Here is a 24,535-nt window from a genome sequence, read left to right on the forward strand (position 1 = left end):
CATTCCCAGTAGGGGGTGTGCAGGAGGCAGCTGATTGACATTTCTCTCTCACTGCTGTTTCTAACTCTCTATCCCTCTCCCTTCCTCTCTGTAAAAAATCAATAAAAGATATTAAAAAAAAAAAAAAAAGAGTTCCGTTCAGGCTGGACCCTGGCTGGCTGGCTCGCTGGTTCACTGCGAATCCCCAGCGCTGTCGGGGCATGCACCGGAGCTCAGCATTCGTTCCCCAGCGAATGGGGATCCATTGCCAGAGGGAGGCCTCTTCTCTAGGCCGGGGGTTTCCTTAAAACAGTGGTTATCTTGGGCCCGGAAGTCTCTGCAGAAGTCGATGTTAGTAAAAGGTTAAGAGCACCAAACTGGCTTTGCCACGGAACCGTTCAGAACCTGTCCCTCACAATGAAAGGAGAAAAGGGTAATGATATTTCACCTCAAGAGGTATTGCGGACTGTGAGCTAACTCATGTCAGGTTCAGTGGAGGGCACGGAGGCCCTGAGCAGAAGCTCGGCGGTGACTGCAGGGCCCCATCTGCCTTCTTTCTCGGAGCCCCAGCTTTCCCGGCCCCAAACGGGAGCCGCTGCCCGTCCCAGACACTAGCAGCTTCTAGGCTTTTCGGGACCCGGGTCATCAATTCGGCTGGGGGCAGCCCCTGCCTGAAAGACCCTTGCAGGTCGCAGAGTGCACCGGCCTTTCCCCGGGGCCTCTGAGAACAGCGAATGCCGCGTCCGGGGGTGGGAATAAGAATCAAGGCCCGCCCCGTCGCGCCCTCGGTCTTTACGCCCGGCCCCGCCCCTCCGGCGTCCTGGGGCCACCCTGCCGTCCCCCACCTGCCGTCAGGCGAACTCGGCGGCCAGCCCCGCCGCTCTGTGACGCCACGGGCCCTGGGGTCCTCGACTGCCGCTCCTATAAAGACCGACGCCGAGCCGCGCTGTTGCTGTAAGTGGCCTTGTTCTCCACCTTTTTCCTTTTGCTTCTGCTGACGCTGCCCGGCTCTCGTCAGCCTCCGGCCCGCTCTCTCCTTGAGACCGAGCACCGTGAGTAGCCGCCGACAGAGCCGGAAGGGGCGGTGGCGCGGCGGATCGCGAGCTGGTGGCCGCACCGCTGCGGCTTCGGCTTGCCAGAGGCGGGAGGCACCGGGGCCTGGTCTGCCCTCAGGCCCGGTGCAACCCGCCTCAGACCCTGTTCTCCGGGAGGTGCCGGCGGCCTCCGTTCTCCCGCTCTGCCCCTCCACTCGGCGAGGCCTCATTTGGTCGTGCGTCGTCACGACGCCCCTTGGGCGCCCGGGCGGGCGGGAGAAGGTGCGAGCCGAGCCCGGAATTGGGCCTTGGCTGCTCGGGGCCAGCGTCAGCCGGCGCGGAGCTCGGCTGCAAGGCCCAGGCGGCGGCCGGCGCCTCCCTCGGTGCTGAGACTGCCGGCCTCGGGGACCCGGGGCGGGGAAGGCCGCGGGGTCTGAGTGGCGGCCCCGCTGTGGGGAGCGCGGGCGTGTGTCCGTGTTGTTGTGGTGGGAGAGGGAGCGTGGCGGTGCTAGCCTGAGGGCTTCTTTAAAGCGCTCGTCCTTTCCCTCCCGTCTCTGGCGTCGCTAGTAACCGGGTCTCCGCCCGCTAAGGTGGGGCCGGATCTTTGCAGATAGCTGCCCGTTCCTCTTGAATATTCCTATGATTTTGCCACAGTCTAGAAGTTGGTGACACAACGGTTGTAATAGCAGGTACCATAGTCAACAGGGTGTGACTTTTAGGAACCCTAACTCTAAAACTGAAGGTGTCTGGCTTTTAAAAAGTGAACCTGATTTGGTTCACTTTTTTTGTTTGTTTTGTTTTTGCTTTAGATCATTTTTTTAAATATATTTTATTGATTTTTTACAGAGAGGAAGGGAGAGAGATAGAGAGTTAGAAACATCATTGAGAGAGAAACATCGATCAGCTGCCTCCTGCACATCTCCTACTGGGGATGTGCCCGCAACCCAGGTACATGCCCTTGACCGGAATCGAACCTGGGACCCTTCAGTCCACAGGCCAACGCTCTATCCACTGAGCCAAACCGGTTTCGGCTAGATCATTTTTTTAATGGAGACTTCGGGTTTGGGTTTTTGGGTCATGAATTTTTTTTTCTTCTTCTTTTTTTTTTTTTTTTTTGGTCAGAACGTCACAATAGAATTATGTGTGTTGTGGAGCAATGCACTTCTCCACTCTGCCCCCTGAAAAGAGGTGTCACTTAAAACAGTTTTCTTCCCTTCATGATGTTGATAGAATTCACATCATGCTAGCCATGGAGAGTGATTTAATTTCCAGCTACAAGAGCCTAGATAAATGAAGTAACGGTCTTGAAAGCATGTCAAATCAAAATTTCATCCATTATTAAAAGTTGTTGCACCAAATTCCAGTTGTATAACACTAAAAAAAGTTCTCTTTAAATATTAAGTTTAGGATTACAATGTGCATCGAATTACAGATTAGCCGATTGACTCCCTGCTATTTAATAAGACTTCAACTCCCTTAAGAGTAACCTAATATATTAATTTGACTATGACTAAGCAGATCTTGTTATTTATTGAGAGTTATTTGAAAAAAAAAAGTGCAATGAGTCTTGCTTAAAAATAATTTTATCAACTGCATTGCCAGACTTGTGATTCTGTAATGTTTATTCCAGTACTATAGAACATAAAAAGAACATAGAATATTTTGTAATTAAAAATTGGACTTAGGTTAAAATATTTCTTTTGGAGATATCTTCTTCGTCGTCTTTTTTTTTTTTTTTTGCCTTGTCACAGGGCAGGTCCTCTGCCCTGGGCCCTCTGCATTATGGCAAGCACTAAGCAACATGGAGAAGCAGACATATTTGTAAACTGAAAAGCGAAATTCAATTCTTTACAATCATGGGTCAGTGAGAGGATATTTCAGTGCCTGGTTTTAAAACATACCTTTACCTTTTTGCTTCCTTTCCCTAATAGCTTGTCTGTTTGGGGGATGGAGATAATTGTCTGGGAAAAGCTGAATGAACATTTTAACTGGTTTAATGGGACTTAAGTCTTTAAACCTAAAATGAATGAAAGTTTTAAATGCCAAATTATCCACGTTCACGTTAATAGTGACATCACAGGATTAAGACTCTCAGAAGTCTTTAAAATTTATACTTGAGCCCCAGCCAGTTTGGTTGAGTGGATAGAGGTGTTGGCCCATGGACTAAAGCAGTGGTTCTCAACCTTCCTAATGCCGCGACCCTTTAATACAGTTCCTCATGTTGGGGTGAACCCCAACCATAAAATTATTTTCGTTGCTACTTTATAACTGTAATTTTGCTACTGTTATGAATCGTAATGTAAATATCTGATATGCAGGATGTATTTTCATTGTTACAAATTGAACATAATTAAAGCATAGTGATTAATCACAAAAACAATATGTAATTATATATTCAATATGTGTTTTCCGATGGTCTTAGGCGACCCCTGTGAAAAAGTCGTTCGACCCCCAAAGGGGTCGCGACCCACAGGTTGAGAACCGCTGGACTAAAGGGTCCCGAGTGCGATTCTGGTTGCAGGCTCATCCCGTGTGGGAGGCTACCAATGGATGTGTGTCTCACATCAGTGTTTCCCTCTCTTTGTCTCTCCCCCTCCATTCTCTCTAAAAATCAATGGAAAAATATCCTCTGGTGAGGATTAACAAAACAAAATAAAACAAACAAAATAAAAGGATCATAAAATCTGTACTTGAAATTTGAAGAGGTCTTGAATTAATCTTTATGGGCAGGTATTGCTACCCTTTCTCTCTTCCCCCACCCTCTTCTCCCGAAGAATGCGAAGATGGTAAGAAATTGCTGGCTTAGAATTTTTAATTTTAAACAATTTTTTTTTTGGCCAGAATTCAAGTCCTTTGAAGTTAATTGCTCAATTAACTTTCATGTAAGAGGTGTCTTTTTCCTAATGACTCAATCTTAGTTAATAAATACATTTTTGAAACGAGTAGTAGGTTATTACTATGAGGATTTTGGCAGAAGATCTCAAACTTGGACACCTGGACAGTCAGTAATGAAAGATAAAAAGGACGCTGTGCAATTTGTTTCTTATTTGGCATAGGGAATTAGATAGACATCTGTTTATCCTTAGCTCTTTATTCTGTTATATGATCTTGCATTGATCCAAACATAAATAAGTATGTCATGATCAACTTTGGATTTGAACTTATTTTTCATTGGTAAGTTTCACTAGAGGAAAATTACTATCTTATTTGGTAGCTTTGTTTATTTTGGACTGCCCTCCCTCAGGTTTGCAGGTAGTTAACTGTGACAATTCACTTCAAATGCAGTAGTCAGTATTGAGTGAAAGCAGAAAGGCAGACAAAAAAAGTAAGTCCCATTTTAGAAATATTTTGCATCAAAAGTATGGAATGTAACTTTAAATTTAAACCAGCAATGAGTTCAGTAGGGAAGGCCTTAAGAGCTTCTGTTTCTAGGAATTATACTTTGAAAGAATTTTATAGAAACACTTGTATGTTAGCCCGTGAATAACCACTCACAGTGTTTTACAGGGCTATATACTACAGGTTTTTAGGATTTTATAGTTATAGAGGGCTTTTAACAGAGTCATCCCACCCCCCAAAAAACCAACGAAAAACCTTGATTTTACTTTTAAAAAATCAGTAGTGTATGGAAATAATATCTCGTAAATTTCAAATTCAATATAATGCCTTTTTTTTTTAGATGCCTTCAATTAAATTGCAGAGTTCTGATGGAGAGATATTTGAAGTTGATGTTGAAATTGCCAAACAATCTGTGACTATCAAGACCATGTTAGAAGGTAAGTTATTTTAAAAGCCTGGGTCAGGGGGAAAAAATAAATAATTTGAGGTAATCTGTGAACATTGAATTTATACAAGTAATCTGTCAAAGTTCTCAAGAATATAAAGGGGTTAAGTTTACCTTTTTAAAATTTAAAGTATTAACTGCATTTTTTTGATACAGGTCATCTCTTTTGCATTGTCTGAAATAATGAGATCCCCCCCCTCCCCCCGCCCATTAAATAGATAAGACCAATTTTCAGTTTCAAGTAAATTTAGATTCACAATTTCTAGTGACAAAAATTAAAGCCTTTGGAAAAGAGATCCTTTCTATAAGGTAGCTAAATAGAGCACCTGGTTTCAACAGAAGGAGTAAACTGAGTAGATTGTAAACTGAGTAGATGTGTGTTTGTTTTTTTTAACCAAGTTTTTCCTTTTGTCTAGTTTGTCATTCCTCTGAAACTACTGCAAAGTATATGTGCAGCACAACAAAGAAGTAAGACAGAAAAACCGGTTCTGAAACATTTTTGAAATTTTTTACTAGTTAACATGGATCTCTTAGTGTAACCAGTGGGCTGGTGGACATAAATATAAAATGGAGACATACAAATCAGTCTCTAGAATTGGTGGGGAGGGGGAAATTTACTAGTAGTAAGAGTGTTCTTCAGAAATTAGACCATTTCTTAATTTTTCAAATATCAAATGCTTTTATATAGGGAAGATATGTAGCTTACAGATATTTAAGTGAGTTATGTGCCAAGCACTAGCTATATTCTGGTGAAAAGAAGGTAAGTGAGAAATAGTTTTTGCTCTTGAAGGATTTTTAAACCAGGAAGGAAGACAGACACCAAAGAAGTCAAACTGCCACATGGTATATATAATTAGTGCATTAATAAAATTGTGTGCCAAAAGGTGCTGTGGGAACATCTTGGCTGATGCTATTCTTCAGGCTTGTGGAGAGACCGCAGTGTGTAGTCTTAGGTGATATTTCAAATCTGGTAGAATTAGGATGTTTTGGAAGATTGTTCTGCAGTAGAGAGGATGTGTTAAAGAAAAGTAAAATCAAGGCTTTTAGTTGCGTTTTGGGGGTGGGATGAGATTGTGATACTGTAGTTGGTAGAGCTGAAGAATGGGCTTGAGAGGAATGGAAGTATCTATGGCAGTAAATGAAATTGGGGCAGGAATGTAGAAGTCAGGAGTGGAGAATCAGTGAAGTAGTATTTGTGAAAGCCAAGGTAAGAGGGAGGCATTTTGAGGTGAACAGACTGATTGTTGGATTCATATACTGTTGACTGATCACTTAGGATTTTACAATTAATAAGCTAGAGGATTTCTAACAACAGCAGATAATAGGTGTGGTAGAGGCGGAAGCTGAATTGCAGAGGGTGTGTCTTCTGTTTTCTCAGTGTGTGACTTCTGTTGGCTGATAAAAACAACATATAATTCTTTTTGGTCATTGATACCAATCATGTGGTACTTACATTCCTGTATTCTAGTAACTTACATACACAGATAATTTCTGTTAAGTTGTTAAACCCTTGGTATATCCTACAGTCACTATTCATCAAGTATGAAAAAAATCCAAGTGTCCCTAAAGGCAGGTGAGTAAGGCTTTATCTAGAAGATGTAGAAACTGATATCACAATTGTTGCGTGAATACTTGATTTAGCAATGAAAGTGTTCTTTATTTCATCTTAGTTGGTGCCTGGCACACTAATCTGTTTTGTACTGCTTCAAAGAAGCATTTGCCAATGTAAGAACATAGGGCTCCTTGAAGGTTTTCCACACCAACTTTGCCCACTGAATCAAGTGGCATGATAGCAACAGTTAAATGATTCATTTCCTCCATGGCATTTGACTTTGTCTTAAATACCAATGGTTTATCTAGAAGTTTAGCCTCTTGAGGACTAGAGTCTATTGAATTCAGCAACTTATTGCTTTCCTGTTTTGCATCTGCAATATCTCTATTATGGGTTTTTTTGTGACTCAGAAAACATAAATATAAACTTCTAATCACAGGACAATCAGAAGTGAAAATCTTGGTTTTGTACATGTGGATTGACTGATTTGTTCAGGTACAGGGTGTGGTATCAGGATACAGGTGTCTCTCAGAAGTTCTTAAAACTAAATAGCTTAAAGGAATGACTGTTGCTACTTGTGCATTCAGTCTAAATGCAAAAAAACCCCAGCAAATCCTTAGTTTAAATGTTAGAGAAGTAATCCTTTGCAACCATTTTTATTTAGTATTTACCAGAGGATAGGTTTTTATGGATTTGAGAGAGAGAGAGAGAGAGAGATATCGATGTGTGAGAGAAACGTCGTTTGTTTGCCTCCCCTAAGCTACCTGACCTGAGATTGAACCTGAAACCTGCGTATGTGCTCTGTTCGAGAATTGAACTTATGACCCTTTGGTGCTTGGGACAACACTCCAACCAACTGAGCCACACCAGCCAAGGCTAAGGCCCTTATTTTTTTTATTTTTTCGTATATTTTTATTGATTTCAGAGAGGAAGGGAGAGGGAGAAAGAGAAACATCAATAATGAGAGAGAGTCATTGAATGGCCCTCTTGCACATCCCCTACTGGGGATCAAGCCTGCAACCTGGGCATGTGCCCTTGACTGGAATCGAATCTGGGACCATTCAGTCAGCACAGTCAGCAAGATGACGCTCTAGCCATTGAGCCAAACCAGCCAGGGGTAAGGCCCTTATTTTTAATGTGACTTAAGCCTTCTTCCAAATAACATTTGGATTTAAGCAAGATGGTCTTTTGTATTATGTTTTCTCTAAATCTTAATTCCTCAAACACAAGTATTTCACATAGTAAAACTTTTTTCTCTTCCTTCTGATTAAAAAATATTTTCTACTAGTTCAGGAAAAGGGTAAGTGGCTTGATCCAAATTGGGATATTATTATTTTTATTTAAAAATATGTTTTTATTGATTTTAGAGAGGAAGGGAGAGAGAAATATCAATGAGAGAGAAACATGGATTGGCTGCCTCCTGCATGCCCTCTACTGGGGATCAGCCCACAACCCAGGCATGTGCTTTGGCCCAGAGTCAACCAGCAACCTCTTGATGTATGGGACAGTGCTCAACCAACCGAGCCATACAGGCTAGGACAGGATAGTATCATATTTTAGTTTTACTCTGAGCAGAGATGGGATCAGGAAAAGACATTGGTGGGAAGGAGGAGAGGGGAGATGAGTAACCCTAACATATACAGGAAAATAAGATACTTTTTGAAACTACGTGTTGTCAAGTGTTTCATTTCTCATCTAAACCTATTGACAGCTTGTGACAGTTGGTCATTCTTTTCTACATTTGGTTTCCTGGATACTTTACTTACTAGTACTGTACCTCTGTCACAGCCTTCTGTCTCCTTGTTTTTAAAGCCTGAAGTTCCCCAAGGTGTACTTAATCATTGGGCCTCTTCATTATATTTATACTGATTTATTATTCCCTTGGTCTTCTCATCTAGTCTCTTCCTATATAATAAAAGGCTAATATGCAAATTGACGAAACGGTGGAACAACCAGTCGCTATGACGCACACTGATCATCAGGGGGCAGACGCTCAATGCAGCAGTCGCTATGACGCACACTGATCACCAGGGGGCAGACGCTCAATGCAGCAGCTGCCCCCTGGTGGTCAGTGTGCTCCCACAGGGGGAGTGCCACTCAGCCAGAAGCCCTGAGCTGGGCTTACGGTTGGCAAGCGCAGCAGGGAGCCTCTCCCGCCTCTGTAGCAGAGCTAAGGATGTCTGACTGCTGACTTAGGCCCGCTCCCCCGAGGACATCCCCTAAGGGCTCCCGGACTGCGAGAGGGCACAGGCCGGGCTGAGGGACCCCAGCCATATGCACATTGGGGGCAACTAGGCTGGCAGGGGAGGGCCGTTAGGGGCGACCAGGCAGGCAGGGGAGCAGTTAGGGGCATTAGGCAGGCAGGCAGGTGAGTGGTTAGGAGCCAGTGGTCCTGGATTGCGCGAGGGATGTCTGACTGAGGGATCGGGCCTAAACCGGCAGTCGGACATCCCCCGAGGGGTCCCAGATTGGTGCGGGTGCAGGCTGGGCTGAAGGACCCCCCCCCCCATGAATTTCGTACACTAGGCCTCTAGTAGTGTTATAAACCATCTATACACCAATTCCCAAACTTACCCTACAGTTCTGATCTCTTGATTTTTAGACTTACATATTTAACCACTTTGTCTACCCTTATGTATCTAATTTAAATCTATTGTATCTAATTTCTATCTCATACTTATGAAAGTAGAGTTCTTGATTTTCTGCCCTCCAAAATCACAGTTCTCGGACAGCCTTCTCCATATGAATTAATGGCAATTCCATCTAGTTCATCATGTCTTAAACCTTGTCTTCTCTGACTCCTTTCACATTCTACTTCCCATCTGTTGGCAAGTCCTATTGCCCCTACCTTCAAAATGCATACAGAATTAGACCATTTCTTAATTTTTTCATGGCTGTAAATCTTTAAGCTATCATCTTGTGCCTGGATTATTGCTAGCCCCATAATTGGTTTCCCACTGCTCTCTATCATCTTTAACCAATACAGTAGCCAAAAATGCAGAAGGCCCTATTACTGTCAGGCCCCCTGTTATTAATCTCTTCTGTTCTTTTCACCCTTGCCCATCCTGCTCTAGCAACACTTGGTTCTTTAGTGTTTTTAGACCATCCCAGACACTCCCGTCAGAAGGCCTTCCCATTTGCCATTTCCTCTGCTTAGGTGTTCCCTCCTCTAAAATTATACTGAAACGTCATGTGGTCATCTCCGTGAGACATCCTGATCTCTAAAATTGCAACAATTCCTCCCATTCTGTATTCATTGCTGACTCTTTTTTTAAAAAAATATATTTTATTGATTTTTTAAAAAATATATATTTTATTGATTTTTTGCAGAGAGGAAGGGAAAGGGACAGAGAGTCAGAAACATTGATGAGAGAGAAACACAGATTAGCTGCCTCCTACACACCCCCTACTGGGGATGTGCCCGTAACCAAGGTACATGCCCTTGACTGGAATCGAACCCGGGACCCTTCAGTCCGCAGGCCAACGCTCTATCCACTGAGCCAACCGGTCAGGGCTCATTGCTGACTCTTAACTGCCTGGGACAGCACCTGGATATATCAGGGACTAAATTGTTTGATTCAACATGGGCCATGTTAGTATAACTGATACTGTGCTACACCGATATAGTACTGTAGTAACTTTTGGTCTCTAATCTTGGTATGTGCTATTAACTGACTTTCTTTGGCACCTTTTTTGAGTCCTGTAGATACCTAAGGACAAATCCATTTGATTTGAAAAATATTATATAGAATCTTTAAAGACAAATCTACTTATATAAAAACCATGGGTGGTGTTCGTCACATATAGACGAACACTGAGCGGAAGGAAGTCAGTCCTACAGGGGTTGTCTTGGCAACGGCTGCGCCCTCCCCCGAGCTGTTTCCCGGAGCTGCTTCCTGTAAAGGCAGAGTTTGAGGCAGGAACCCACCCTGGGAGCATGGAGGCAGATCTTTCTAAAGTGTGCCTCGCGCCAGCAGGGCAAGGGGTGAACCTGAGTGGGGCGGCTGAAAGGCTTAGAAAAGACAGACAAGAGAATGAAAGCCAGGTCTCGGTGGGACGCTGCTTTTCTGAGAGACAGCAACCACGCCCACAGCCATGCCTTTAGTTAATAGCAGATTCTATGAGGCAAAGTAAGGGCGTGACCAAGATGTTTACAAACATTCTCCTGGGTTTCAATCCTACTCAACTACATGCACCTGAACTCTATCAAGCCCACATCACTCAGGCACATGGGGCCACGTGTTCCGACCATAGGTTCAAGCTTATAAATACAGCTGTTGGCTATAATTGTGCTGGGAGGGCCCTGCCCTCCAAGCTGGGAGTTGCACGTGGCAATGAGAGGACTGTGCCCTCTCATCAGTCCAAGGCTTGAACCTGTCCAAAACACTGTAGCGGCTCCCCACAATAAAGTTTTAATTCTGTTTCTTTGTTACTAATGTTGTGGCCCCACCCCATAACAAAGAAACAAAGGAAAATTTCCCCATCGAATTTCTGAATAGTATTACTCCTTCGGGAATGCCATGTCATAAATTAAAATTGAAAGTGGGTGCAATCATCATGCTATTGAGAAATCTCAATAGTAAATGGGGTCTTTTTAATGGTACCAGATTTATTATCAAAAGATTATGACCTAACATTATCGAAGCTGAAGTATTAACAGGATCTGCAGAGGGAGAGGCTGTTCTGATTCCAAGAATTAATTTGTCCCCATCTGACACTGGCCTCCCATTTAAATTGATTCGACGACGGTTTTCCGTGATGCCAGCATTTGTGATGACTATTAATAAATCACAAGGACAAACTCTAGACAGAGTAGGCATGTTCCTACCTGAACCCGTTTTTGCACATGGTCAGTTATATGTTGCTTTCTCTCGAGTTTGAAGAGCATGTGATGTTACAGTTAAAGTTCTAAGTACTTCATCATAAGGGAAATTAGTCAAGCACTCTGAAAGTGTTTTCACTCTTAATGTGGTGTACAGGGAGATATTAGAATAAGTTTAATCACTTTATCAGTCATTGTTTGCATCACTGTTGTTTTTATATCATGTTTTTGTTGTTTTCATATCATGTTTTTGTCATTTTTATATCATGCCTCTGTTGTTATATCCTTTTGTTACTGTTTATTAATCTATATATTATTTTCATATACATTTTACTAATTTCCTTTCATCTCTCACATTTCTATAGAGAAAGGGCAAATAGCAATGTTAAAATATCTCTGCTAATTAATTCCTTTTTTAAAAAAATATTTATTGATTTTTTACAGAGAGGAAGGGAGAGGGATAGAGAGTTAGAAACATCGATGAGAGAGAAACATCGATCAGCTGCCTCCTGCACACTCCCCACTGGGGATGTGCCCACAACCAAGGTACATGCCCTTGACCGGAATCGAACCCGAGACCTTTGAGTCCGCAGGCCGATGCTCTATCCACTGAGCCAAACCGGTTAGGGCAATTAATTCCCTTTTAATGTGCACGGATTTCATGCACCGGGCTACTAGTCTTTAAATAACATGGATTTTTATGTTCAGTTTTGTCTTTGGAGTTTACTAGCCACTTTGAGAATCGGAAAGGTAGGCCTTTTAATCAGAGAAACTTACAGATTCAAAATTATAGGTAATATGTACACGATGAGCAACACTAAAGGTTATACCCTGAAACTGAGTCTCTCAATGACATATTTTTAACAGTTCCTTATTTTAAATATAAATATTTTAAATATAAATATATATTCCCTTTTTTATTCAGATAACATGTATTTTATTTTTTAAAACTTTAATCTTGAAATTATACCAGTAGGTATGGAGCTGCCTGCCTTGTTTTTGTCAGTGACTGCATGATATGTTGTGTGTGTTGTGTGAGATTCTGTTACATGTGATACCTGTCATTGTTTTATTTTTTTAAATGCAGTCCAGTTAGAGAGTTTAGTACAGGGGTGGGCAAACTTTTTGACTCGAGGGCCACAATGGGTTCTTAAACTGGACCGGAGGGTCGGAACAAAAGCATGGATGGAGTGTTTGTGTGAACTAATATAAATTCAAAGTAAACATCATTACATAAAAGGGTACGGTCTTTTTTTTTTAGTTTTATTCATTTCAAACGGGCCGGATTCGGCCCGCGGGCCGTAGTTTGCCCACGGCTGGTTTAGTATAAAGAATGAGGATAAGAGTTTAGTTTGTGTGTTTTTTCTAAATGGTTGCCCAGCCATCTCAGTCACATTTATTAAATAATTTTCTTCCTATTTAAGAAATCTTTTGATATAATTTTACTATATTTGTCCACTCACAACTTTATATAGTTTTGGGTGGTTCATGGACTTTTTTTTTTTTTTTTGGTTCATGGACTTTTTATTAGGAACCACCAGTTTTAAATGCTGTTAAAAGAACTATTCTTAGTAAAGTACTTTTTATACTCTTCCAGACATGTCATGCTAGTCACTTGTTTGAGAAATAGCCTAGTTTTGTATAAATGTTATAATGGAGTAGGAAATAATGGCAAATCTCTTCTGGTTTTGTTAGATTTGGGAATGGATGATGAAGGCGATGATGACCCAGTTCCTCTACCAAATGTTAATGCAGCAATATTAAAAAAGGTAAATTAGCATGCTATATACTTGTCTGTGATTTTTCTTTCTTCATTAATAGTATCCTGGTGATCTTTCTATATTGATAAAGAGATGGCTTCCTTTTAAAAAAATCTAGAACTCTTTGTAGTATCATTGACTAAGTATTTGTTGTAGTTTATTTAACCTGGCCCTGTGAGTTTGAATTGTCTAGTCTTTTCATTAACACATTTAAATTACTTAAATATAACTATATGTGACTAGTAAAAAGGAAAATTCTTGTGTTGTTTGTCCACTGAATGGGTGCCTCAAAGGGAACTTGAGAATAAGAGATGTACTTTTGTTATCTCAGTTGATCACCTTACCTTGTGTCTAAGCATAAACGGCTCTCCACATTGAATAGGGTTTTAGTGTTTCAGGTCACATGGCTCCTTAACAGAACTAGCTATTTAAATTGAATTCTTATCTAAAAAAAAAACAACAGCAACTAGTTTTCACATTGGGGGAAAAACTGGCTAGACTTAGAGGAAAATGGCTAGAGAAAAATATATTTTAAAAAAAGATTATTTAAACCTTAAGTATACTGAATAATCACATGATCCAAAACCTAAAAATATATGATAAAAATCTCCTGTCTCTCATCTGACCAGAAACCTCCATAAATAATAATAAACATTACTTTCTTTTATATCCTTTCAAGAGTTTTTTTTAATGCCTATATAAGCAAATACTGGTTGCTCCTTTTTAAAAAAAATAGATATTTTTATTGATTTCAGAGATGAAGGGAGAGGGAAAGAGAGATAGAAACATTAGTGATGAGAGAAAATCACTGATCAGCTGCCTCCTGCACACCCCACACTGGGGATCGAGCCTACAACCCAGGCATGTGCCTTGACCAGGAATTGAACCCGAGACCCTTCAGTCTGTAGGCTGATGCTCTATCCACTGAGCCAAACCAGCTGGGCCTATGTGCTCCTTTTCTTACAAGACTGGAATACTTCTTAAAAAGCTATTGTTGCCGAAACCGGTTTGGCTCAGTGGATGGAGCGTCGGCCTGCGGACTGAAAGGTCCCAGGTTCGATTCCGGTCAAGGGCATGTACCTGGGTTGTGGGCACATTCCCAGTAGGAGATGTGCAGGAGGCGGCTGATCGATGTTTCTCTCTCATCGATGTTTCTAACTATCTCTCTCCCTTCCTTCCTCTCTGTAAAAAATCAATAAAATATATTTTTTTAAAAAAAGCTATTGTTTATTTCATTAAATCCCCTTATTCTTGGCTTTTCCTTCTTGAAATAGCTCTTTACTTTTTTTGCATCCTGGCAGTAAAATTTCTTGGCTCTGCCATTTTTTCTCAGCATTTCCCCCCAATATTAAATACTGTGGAAAAATTTTAATCATACAGAAAACACCCATTTGCCCGCCACTTAGATTCTACAGCTTAATACTTTTAGTGTTGGTTTTGGCCTTTACAATCATACATCTAGTCTAGCTGATCAGCTTCCTGAAAATTTAATTATAATGTGTTCATTCCCCTAATAAGGGAACATGTGGGCTTTTCCTGTTTTGTTATTACATTGAGTAGTCTTCTGTATGTGTCTGTATTTAGAATTGCTTGGTGATAAGGTATGTACATATTCAGTTTCACTAGGTAGTGCTAGATTACTTTTCAAAGGGGTTATTCCAATTTATACTCTCCTGTAGAAGAGGTTGTTACCCTTACACTATTATTGCTAATAATTTGTATCAAAATCTTAATACGCCCTAGCCAGTTTGGCTTAGTGGATAGAGTGTTGGCCTGCGGACTGAAGGGTCCTGGGTTCGATTCCTGGTCAAAAACAGGCACCTTGGTTGCAGGCTTGATCCCCAGCCCTAGATGGGGTGCATGCAGGAGGCAACCAATTGATGTGTCTCTCTCACATCGCTATTTAAAAAATATATATATTTTTTAGCAATCTAAACTAGTTGCATCTGACCAGAGTGTTAATTTTGCATCTAGTGAGGCTGAGTATTTCCTCCTGTTTTACTAATCAGATTTATGAATTGCCTGTTTGTTTTTAGCTTATTTCTTTGTAGTGATTTTTAAGATTTTATATTCTATAGGGTAATCCATTGCTAGTTGTATGTATTTTCCATTCCTTTTCCTGTGTGACTTTATCTTTTTGCACAAGAGCTTTTTAATGTGGTCAAGTATAGTCTGCAGGTTTAGCTGATAATCTAAGATCTTCCACCCTCTAGAGTTGTGAAGATTCCTCAAGCTTCATATTTGCTTTTCGAGCTTGGCTACTAACTATTATTCAAGTCAACTTCTAGCTAGTTCTTAGCTCATTATAGGAATAACCTTGCCCCAGCAGTGGAATGAATACCTTGTGATAAAATGCCACAGAGGAATGAGCTATTGTTCTGTTGTAGGTCATTCAGTGGTGCACCCACCACAAGGATGACCCTCCTCCTCCTGAGGATGATGAGAACAAAGAAAAGCGAACAGATGATATTCCTGTTTGGGACCAAGAATTCCTCAAAGTTGACCAAGGAACACTATTTGAACTAATTCTGGTACGTTTGTTTGTTTGTTTGTTTTTAATTTCTTTATTGGTTAAGGTATTACAAATGTGTCCTCATTTCCCATTAACCCCCAACCTCCCCGCCCCCCTGTTTGTTTGTTTTTTAATAAGGGAAGATTTATTTAGAAAGTTACAGAGGCAATGGAATGACCCTTGGAGCTTAGGAGAAAGAGGGAGAGAGGTATGTGCCTTGAGAGATGAAAGAGGGAGGAGAGGCAGAGGGGTGCACTGGAAAAAGAGAGTGCACTAGAGAAAGAAGGGGATGGGCGAAGGTGTGGTGTGCTCCATAGAGAGCTGCTATTCTGGTATATTTTTAAGGAACACTGTAGGACACTCTAGTTCAGAGCCTTTAGACTTCTTAAAGAGTTTAATTTGTTAAATTAATTGATACTGAATTTTTTTTTAAAATATATTTTATTGATTTTTTACAGAGAGGAAGGGAGAGGGATAGAGAGTCAGAAACATCGATGAGAGAGAAACATCGATCAGCTGCCTCCTGCATACCCCCCACTGGGGATGTGCCCGCAACCAAGGTACATGCCCTTGACCAGAATCGAACCTGGGACTTTTCAGTCCGCAGGCCGACGCTCTATCCACTGAGTCAAACCGGTTACGGCTGATACTGAATTTTAACACTCTGAATTCAAATCCACATATCAATAATCACATTAAATGTAAATAGTCTAAACACCACAATTAAAGGGTAGAGAGATTATCACATTGGATTAAAAAAAGCAAGACTCAGCTATGCTGCCTACAAAAAACTCCCTTTAAATATAAAGACACAGTAGATTTAAGGGGGGGTATATATTATACTAATATTAATCAAAAGAAAATTGGAGTGACTATATTAAGTAGATTTCAGGGCAAAGAATATTACCAGGATTAAAAAGGGTCATTACATAACGATAACAGAATCAGTTCGTTATTAAGAGGACAGAGCAGTTCTAAACATTTATCTGCCTAAATGCAAAACTTCCAAAAAGTTAAACAAAAACCAATAGAACTCAAAGATTAATAGACAGACAAATCTACAATCATAGTTAGAGATTTCCAGGCCTCTCTATAAATAATTGATAAAACAAGTAGAGAAATCAGTAAGGATATAGAAGACTTATGTAACACTGTTGATCAACTTGTCCTAATTGACATTTACAGAACATTACATCCAGTGACGGCAGAATACATATTCTGTGTATATTCAAATAAATGCTATCAAGGTTAGACATGTTCTGGGCCATAACATAAGTCTCAAGTTTGAAAGAATTCAAGGTATTTTCTGATCACAGTGGAATTAAATTAGAAATCAGTAACAGAAAGCTATCTGGAAAATTTGCCGATATTTGAAAACTGAAAAACAAATTTTCCATGAGTCAAAGAAGAAATCAAAAGAAAAATTATAAAGTATTTTGAATTGGATGGAAATAAAGCAGAATACATGAAAATCTGTGAGATGCCACAGAGGAATGAACTTTTGTTTTTGTGGTAGGTCATTCAGTGGAACACCCACCACAAGGATGACCCTCCTCCTCCTGAGGGTCATGAGAGGGGAATTGATAGCACTAAACACTGATAATTGGAAAGAAGAAAAATCTCAAATTAGTGATTTAATTTTTACCAAAAGAAACTAGTGAAAGATGAAATTAACCCAAAGAGAATGTTAAAGAGCAGAAATCAATAGAAAATGAGAAAATGAGAGAAAATCAAAGAAACCAAAAGCTGATTATTTCAGAAGATCAATAAAATGTAATGCTGTAACTGCTTATGTTTGAATTCTTTAAATGTCAAGATTTGACCTGTGGTGCTTGTGCACTTGCTTTGTGCATGCACGCACCCCCCCCCCCCCCCCCCGCCCCCCGGATGGCAATTCTTTAACATTTGAGGTGTAGTGTATATAGTTTACTTAAGGCAGCAGGAGGACTCATTATTATAGAGGTATACAATGAAGGGTATGAACAAATATCTTTCACAAAACTTGTCTGATTTACTCTTCTCCATTTAATTTCTTAAAAGTAGCATTTTAAGCTTAATTAGATATGAATTATCAACTGTTAACTTTCTATTAGTTTAAACCGTCAAATATACTTTAATGAAAACAACAATCACTTCACAGGCTGCAAACTATTTAGACATCAAAGGTTTGCTTGATGTTACATGCAAGACTGTTGCCAATATGATCAAGGGGAAAACCCCTGAAGAGATTCGCAAGACCTTCAATATAAAAAATGACTTTACTGAAGAAGAGGAAGCCCAGGTATGTAGCCAATAGTTTGTTCTTGATCACATGCTTTTTAAAAGAGAATAAAATCCATAACATATCAGGAAAAGAAAGTGCCTGTATCAAAGAATGTTGACTATTTGGGGTGTAAGAGGTAGATACTTTCTATGTCCTAAAACATTACAGGCACCTTCTGTGTCCTAAAATGAGTCTAAACACTTGAATGATACTGCTTTTTTATAAACATAAGAACAATATACTTTTCAGCCAGAGGTGCTCTTTGGTACTTATTCCTTAGTAGTTACTAGTTTTGGCATCTGGGACCTTACATATAAGACATAAATGGCTTCAGAAAAGCAGGATGGTTGGATGCTAGGATACTTCAGAGCAACTTAGTGAACAGGGAAGAAATTAGTGAATAGATCAGAATGATTTTGTTGACACAGCTACAAACTGGAATAATGTGAATGAACTATTTGAATTTGCTCTGTTAGCTCTAGTGACTGAAGCTATAATTGCCCTCTGCCTTTGCTTTTTTAAAAATATATTTTATATATATATATTACTGATTTCAGAGAGGAAGGGAGAGGGAGAGAGAGAGAGAGAGAAACATCAATGTTGAGAGAGAATCATTGATTGGCTGCCTTCTACACGCCCCCTACCGGGGATTGAGCCTGCAACCCGGGCATGTGCCCCCAGCTGGAATCGAACCCTGGACCCTTTAGTCCGCAGGCCGATGCTCTATCCACTGAGCAAAACAGGCTACGGATTTTTAATGTGTTTTTATTGATTTTTAGCAAGAGGGGAAGGGAGAGGGCAAGAGAGAGAAAAACATCAATGATGAGAGAAAGTCATTGATTGGCTGCCTCCTGCTGGGGATGGAGCCTGCCACCTGGGCATGTGTCCTGACAGGGAATTGAACCAGTGAACTCTTGGTTCCTGGGTCAATGCTTAACTGTTGAACCACACTGGCTGGGCATGCCTTTGCTTTTTTGATAATTTCAGCAGGGCAAAATAACCTAGGGGAGGAAAAGAAGGGTGACTAGGAAGTTTACTATTAACCTGGTGTTTTTCCAGTTTTCCATCTGTTTCTTTATGATCAACCTCGGAGATTATTGATGAATTACTAAGTATTAGTCTTAGGAAAGACTACTTAAGGTACTTTCTTATATCCATCTCTTTTTCTAGGTACGCAAAGAGAACCAGTGGTGTGAAGAGAAGTGAAAAGTTGTGCCTGACACTGTAACACTGTAAGGATTGTTCCAAATACTAGTTGCACTGCTCTGTTTATAATTGTTAATATTAGGCAAACAGTAGACAAATGCAGCAGCAAATCAATTGTATTAGCAGAATATTGTCTTCATTGCATGTGTAGTTTGGGTACAGATTCCAAACCTATGGCTGAGTTTCTTCCAGTATGATCAAAATATCTTTTCTTTGCTCTGAATAAAACTGAATTGTGGGTTCTCTATAGAAAGTGGCATTTTGGGCTTTCCCTCTTTTTGCAAAGCGATTTCTGCCTAGTTTATTGTCCAGTTAACTTTAGTTTAGTGACTTTTCAAAAGTTGGCATTGTAAATAAAACAACTTGCAAAAGTTTTCTGAAATAGAATTAACAATGTATTATCTTTATTCATGAGTTGGAAGCTGGAAAAGTCTACTTGAGGTAAATGTTCTGAATGGGGTTATTAGGATGTCTTTCAGCTTCCTGGAGTCAAGGAGTACCACTGGTATTGATTAGCCCATATGTAGCAGGGCTTCCTTAATTGAATCTGAGGACTTGTTTTTGCATTTTTAATCTTATGTTGGTTAGAGACTCAGTTACTACTCAGTTTGTGGTTTTGGGGGAAATATAACTATGCAGTTGTTAGCTTTTCAGTTAAAAAAGACAGCCCTTGTGGTATGTCATCTTTTTATAATCAGTGATCCCATATGGGCAAAACTATTTACAATACTTGCATGTAAAAAACAAAAAAATTTAACCTTTAACATTAAAATGTGTGGCAAAACCCAGAAAGCATCCAGCATGAATGCAAGATACTTTCAATAAAAAGTAAGTTACATAGTAGGTAGTAAACGGTTTGCTTTTGTGTACTTTAAATGTGTCTCTTCACTTAGTATTAAATGAGTTAAATTTATGAATGGTTCTGTAGCTAAAAAAGACTCGTAGGCAGTACTAGGTTGCTGAAGCTGCTGACATAACAATAGGGTTCTGATAGACTTTTGTCTCCTCTAATGCCATTGAAAGGTTGGCTGGAGCCAGTGTTTTAGTTCTTTTTAAAAAACATATATATATATATATATATTTACTGATTTCAGAGGGGAAGGGAGAGGGAGTGAGAGATAGAAACACCAATGATGATAGAGAATCATTGATCAGCTGCCTCCTGCACGCCCCCCACTGGGGATCGAGTCCACAACCTGGGCATGTTTCTGACCAGGAATTGAACCTTGACCTCCTGGTTCAGAGGTGGACGTTCAACCACTGAACCACACTGGCTGGGCCAGTGTTTTAATTCTTTTTTTTTTTTTTTTTTTTTAAATATATTTTATTGATTTTTTACAGAGAGGAAGGGAGAGAGATAGAGAGTTAGAAACATCGATGAGAGAGAAACATCGACCAGCTGCCTCCTGCACATCTCCCCACTGGGGATGTGCCCGCAACCCAGGTACATGCCCTTGACCGGAATCGAACCCGGGACCTTTCAGTCCGCAGGCCGACGCTCTATCCACTGAGCCAAACCGGTTTCGGCGGTGTTTTAATTCTTAAATGGTGTACTCAGGCACACAAAATGGCACTGTCATTGTTTCCAGCCTCTCCCCTACAGTGGAATGAAGTTTTTTTGGTGGCATGAGATGATTCACAAATGTGTTTTTTCTTCTGTTTCCTTTTTTCTTCCTTTCCCATTTAGCATCATCCGTATTCACATGTAGCCTTATTGTATTCTCTTCATGAGCTGTTCTGGCCAGATTATTGACAGCAGCTTAACTCAACTTCACCTCTTATTTGCTCCAAATCTGCCTTGTTACATAAAGTCCCATATGCTGTATCACATGAATCCCCATTTGTTGACTGTACTGGAGATAGTATACCACAGCCTCTGTGTGGGTGAAATCCAGCTCACAGCGTTTTTGCAGTCTGTGAGTTAAAAATTATTTTTACTCTTTTTTCTTTTTAAAAAAAAATTTTTTTTTTTTATTCTCACCCAAGGATATGTTTTTTTCATTGATGTTAGAGAGAGAGGAAGGTGGAGGGGAAACAGAGAAACATTGATTGGTTGCCTCCTATATGCACATTGACCAAGAACTAAACCTGCCACCTAGGTATGTGTTTTTGACCAGGAATTGAGCCTGCAACCTTTTGGTGTCCAGGATGATGTTCCAACAGAACCACCTAGTCAATGCTGAGTTTTACATTTTTAAAGGATCATTAAATATACACACAGAGCCCTGGCCAGTGTGGTTCGGTTGGAGTATTGTCCTGTACACCAAAAGGTGCCAGGTTTGATCCCCGGTCAGGGCACGTACTGAAGGTACTAACTAATCAATGTTTCTCTCTCTCTCCAAAATCAATTTAAAACACACACACACACACAGACTGTACTTGACCAGAAGCCTAAAATGTTTACTTTGTCAACCCCTTGACTACCTCTGGATCCCTGATTCCCTTTACTCTCAGAGAGTAAGCTTGTTTTCCACTTACCTTGGTTTTAGTGGAGAATATGGCAGAGTTCCATCCTGGCTGGAGTATCTCATCTGCTAATTCCTGCAATAATGGCCAATTCTTACAAAAACCTTAACCACCCCAAGTATATCCCTAGCAATATTATGACAAACATAAACCTTTACTGAAAGTCAAAAATTATTAGCATATGCTGTGTTTAATTTGGAAACGAAGTATTAGCTTCTAGGAAACAAAAGCCTATTACTATTAGCTCTTGATCTGTATAATTCCCCCAAATTGTTAGAATTACAGGACTAAATAATTTTACTACCCATATGTAAAGTATACTGGGACCTTTCTGAATAGCTAAGATTGAGTGGACAGACAGTAGAGTAGTTCAAATTTTTGTTCCCTTTCTGTAGACCATGGCTCTAGTCTTTAAACAAATAAAAATGTCCTGATAATCTTGAACTCATCTATAAATATAAAAGCCTAAGCGACCAAATGACTGAACGACTGGTCGCCGTGACGTGCACAGCCAACTTCCTGTGGTCCCTCTCCCAGGCCAGCTGGCCTCAGCTGGCCCCGATCGCTGGCTAGGCTGAGGGACCCCACCCGTGCACAAATTCGTGCACCAGGGCTCTCGTGTTTAATATAGATCTGACAGCTCATCCAAGAGTAGGCCATTTGTAGATATCGTGTACCCAAATGAATCATAGGCTTGGTATTAAGAGGCCCTTTAAGCTAGCTGCAGCACTCTTCCTACCCTTTCCCCTTTTTCTTGCTATATGCTATTTTTACTATGTCTATCAAGAGTTTTCCGCTCTCGCCCTAGCCAGTTTTGCTCAGTGGATAGAGCGTTGGCTTGCGGACTGAAGGGTCCTGGGTTCGATTCAGGTCAAGGGCACATGTCCAGGTTGTGGGCTCGAACCCCAGTAGGGGGCGTGCAGGAGGCAGCTGATCAATGATTCTCTCTCATCATTGATGTTTCTATCTCCCTCTCCCTCTCTCTTTCTCTCTGAAATCAATAAACATATATTTAAAAAAAAAAGTTTTCCGCTCTCGTCTTGTGCAGGAGTGGCCCTTTCCCATAGTAGCCAAACCTGTCTTCAAAGATATACCCACTCCTGCCTGTCCTCACTTCCCAGCTTTTCTAAACTAATACTGTGGCATGAAGTCATACTGTAAGGCTGGAGTCCTCCCTCTGCCTTTTAGTGCCTGCATGGCCTGGATAAGTTGGAAACAGTAGTTAACCTGCAGTGTGGTGCTATTGGTAATTAAGACCTCTGTGAGAGTCATTTGACTTTTCAGTTTTTCATTGACTATGTCACTTTTGATAGAAAATGAAACCAAAGCCCTTATTATTTCTCCCTAACATTGTCATGGACTAAGGATGTAGCTCCTCCAATAGATTCTAATTTTAAATTGCAAAAGCAAGTTACTTCTTTTGAAGTGGTTATACAGGCAGATCTTGTTTTCTTGCATTTCACTTCATGGCACTTAACAGGTGTTTTACAAATTGAAGACAAGAGACTCTACTAACAAAAGGATTACGGTTTGCTTTATTGCAATACTCACTTATTGTGGTGCTCTGAAACCGAACTTGAAATATCCTGAATTATGCCCATAGTTTATTTAGCTTGCCTTCATAAATCTACCTTTAGCAACACACAAAGGTAGGTATTGCTTTACAATTTTTATATTTTTCCAAAGATTCACAAAGACATCCCTTTAAGTTACAGATGCTTGAGTGACATTATAGTTGTGATTTGTTTATTCTACAACTGTTTGAACCCACCAGCTGCTGGAACTAAGCAAGACCTATATTATAATTTGGTGGACTGCTAGGACTGTGCTGAGCTTAGCTTGGAACTAGCTGGAGAAGGTAACAGTGAGTCACTATAGGCATGTGACTTAGGGTGGGCAGATATTCCAAAACTCACGATCTCTTAATTTACTTAAAAATTGGCCAATCCTGTAATTTGTTTTCTGTTCCAAGGGTAAATTAAAAAAATTATTGGTAGGTTGTCTAGGCTCTTAATAGGGCAGTTTGAACAGGGGCTTTCACCAGGAAAGAGAACTGAGAGAACAACAGACTTCATGCTCTGAGCACCCTTTACCGAATCCATGAACATCAGAATCTCACTCATCTTTCGGCACTTAACTTTTGTTTGCCACCACTTTCATTTGAAGGTCTTTCTTATTTTTATTTTTCTGAAGCTCAGTATACATTCAAGTGGGGAGGACTCAAATGTTTTCCCTACTAAGTTGCTTGAGCTTTAGAAAGTTGATAATCTTCGATTATTTAGATTTGTGTGAAAACTATTTTCCAGCTAGGAAGGGGGAGAATAAGGGAGAATAATGCAAGTAAAAGCAAAGCATATGAAATGGTTGAATACCTAAAGTGTAGCTCCTGGCTTATCCTTTGTAGGAAGGGTGAGACATGGTTGCCTTCTTGGGAGCTTTTGGAATATAGTTAAGGTGGTAAAGCATAAATACTGCTGGGAGAGAATGGGTAACTTTAATAAAAACGTTCCTGGACAGAAGAAGATTAATTAGTAAAAGTGGGGGCTAGGGGACTGGAAGGGTCTAGGAGATGTTTCATGAGGAAAATTTATTTAGTTTCAAAAGTGAAGCTGGTTTTGGTTGGGGTGGAGGGATGCCAAGGTGAGGGAGGGAAAGCAGTGCTCAGTCTGGAACTGGCAGTAGAGGTTGGGTGTTAGTAGGTCTGCTGGCGATTATTGGCTGGAAAGAAACATTAAAGCCAGATCGGTGACAGGATTTTTGTGACACTAGGAAGAGTGTTTATCAGACTCATGTTAGACATTGCTATTTTTGAATGTTAGAACTAAAACTTCTTTTTTAATTGCTGGACTAAAGTGTTCTGAATATTTAGGGTTTTTACAACTAGACTCCTTATTTTACTGTTTTCAAAAATCACTATATTTTAGCCCAGCCGGCATGGCTCGGTGGTTGAGCATCGACTTATGAACCAGGAGGTCACATTTGATTTCCCGGTAGGGCACATGCCCAGATTGTGGGCTCGATCCCCAGTGTGGGGTGTGCAGGAGGTAGCTGATCAGTGATTCATCATTGATGTTTCTCTCTTTCTCTTCTCCCTTCCTCTCTGAAATAAAAAATATATATATTTTTAAAATCACTGTATCTTTAAAAAGAAGGAAGA

General features: G+C 40.5%; 1 protein-coding gene across 2 annotated transcripts; it reads left to right on the top strand.

The window, feature by feature from the left end:
• Nucleotides 1-788: 788 nt before the first annotated feature.
• On the top strand, nucleotides 789-19,755 carry SKP1 (S-phase kinase associated protein 1). 2 transcript variants are annotated; one of them, XM_006086597.3, is made up of 6 exons: nucleotides 789-933; nucleotides 4,693-4,789; nucleotides 12,867-12,940; nucleotides 15,319-15,462; nucleotides 17,584-17,724; nucleotides 18,877-19,755. In XM_006086597.3, the coding sequence occupies exons 2-6, from the start codon at nucleotides 4,693-4,695 to the stop codon at nucleotides 18,910-18,912; spliced, it is 492 nt and encodes a 163-aa protein (XP_006086659.1). In that variant the 5' UTR covers nucleotides 789-933; the 3' UTR covers nucleotides 18,913-19,755. The 2 variants fall into 2 exon arrangements, with proteins under 2 accessions (XP_006086659.1, XP_006086658.1); XM_006086596.3 differs by having other exon boundaries at nucleotides 889-1,031.
• Nucleotides 19,756-24,535: the final 4,780 nt, after the last annotated feature.

This window comes from Myotis lucifugus, unplaced genomic scaffold (assembly GCF_000147115.1).
Source record: "Myotis lucifugus unplaced genomic scaffold, Myoluc2.0 scaffold_28, whole genome shotgun sequence".
NCBI classification, from domain to species: domain Eukaryota; kingdom Metazoa; phylum Chordata; class Mammalia; order Chiroptera; family Vespertilionidae; genus Myotis; species Myotis lucifugus.

Coding starts and splice junctions, on each gene's coding strand:
- SKP1 (XM_006086597.3), top strand. CDS start 4,693: ATGCCTTCAATTAAATTGCAGAGTTCTGATGGAGAGATATTTGAAGTT. Junction 12,941..15,318: donor ATGCAGCAATATTAAAAAAG/GTAAATTAGCAT, acceptor GTTCTGTTGTAG/GTCATTCAGTGGTGCACCCA. Junction 15,463..17,583: donor CACTATTTGAACTAATTCTG/GTACGTTTGTTT, acceptor ATCACTTCACAG/GCTGCAAACTATTTAGACAT.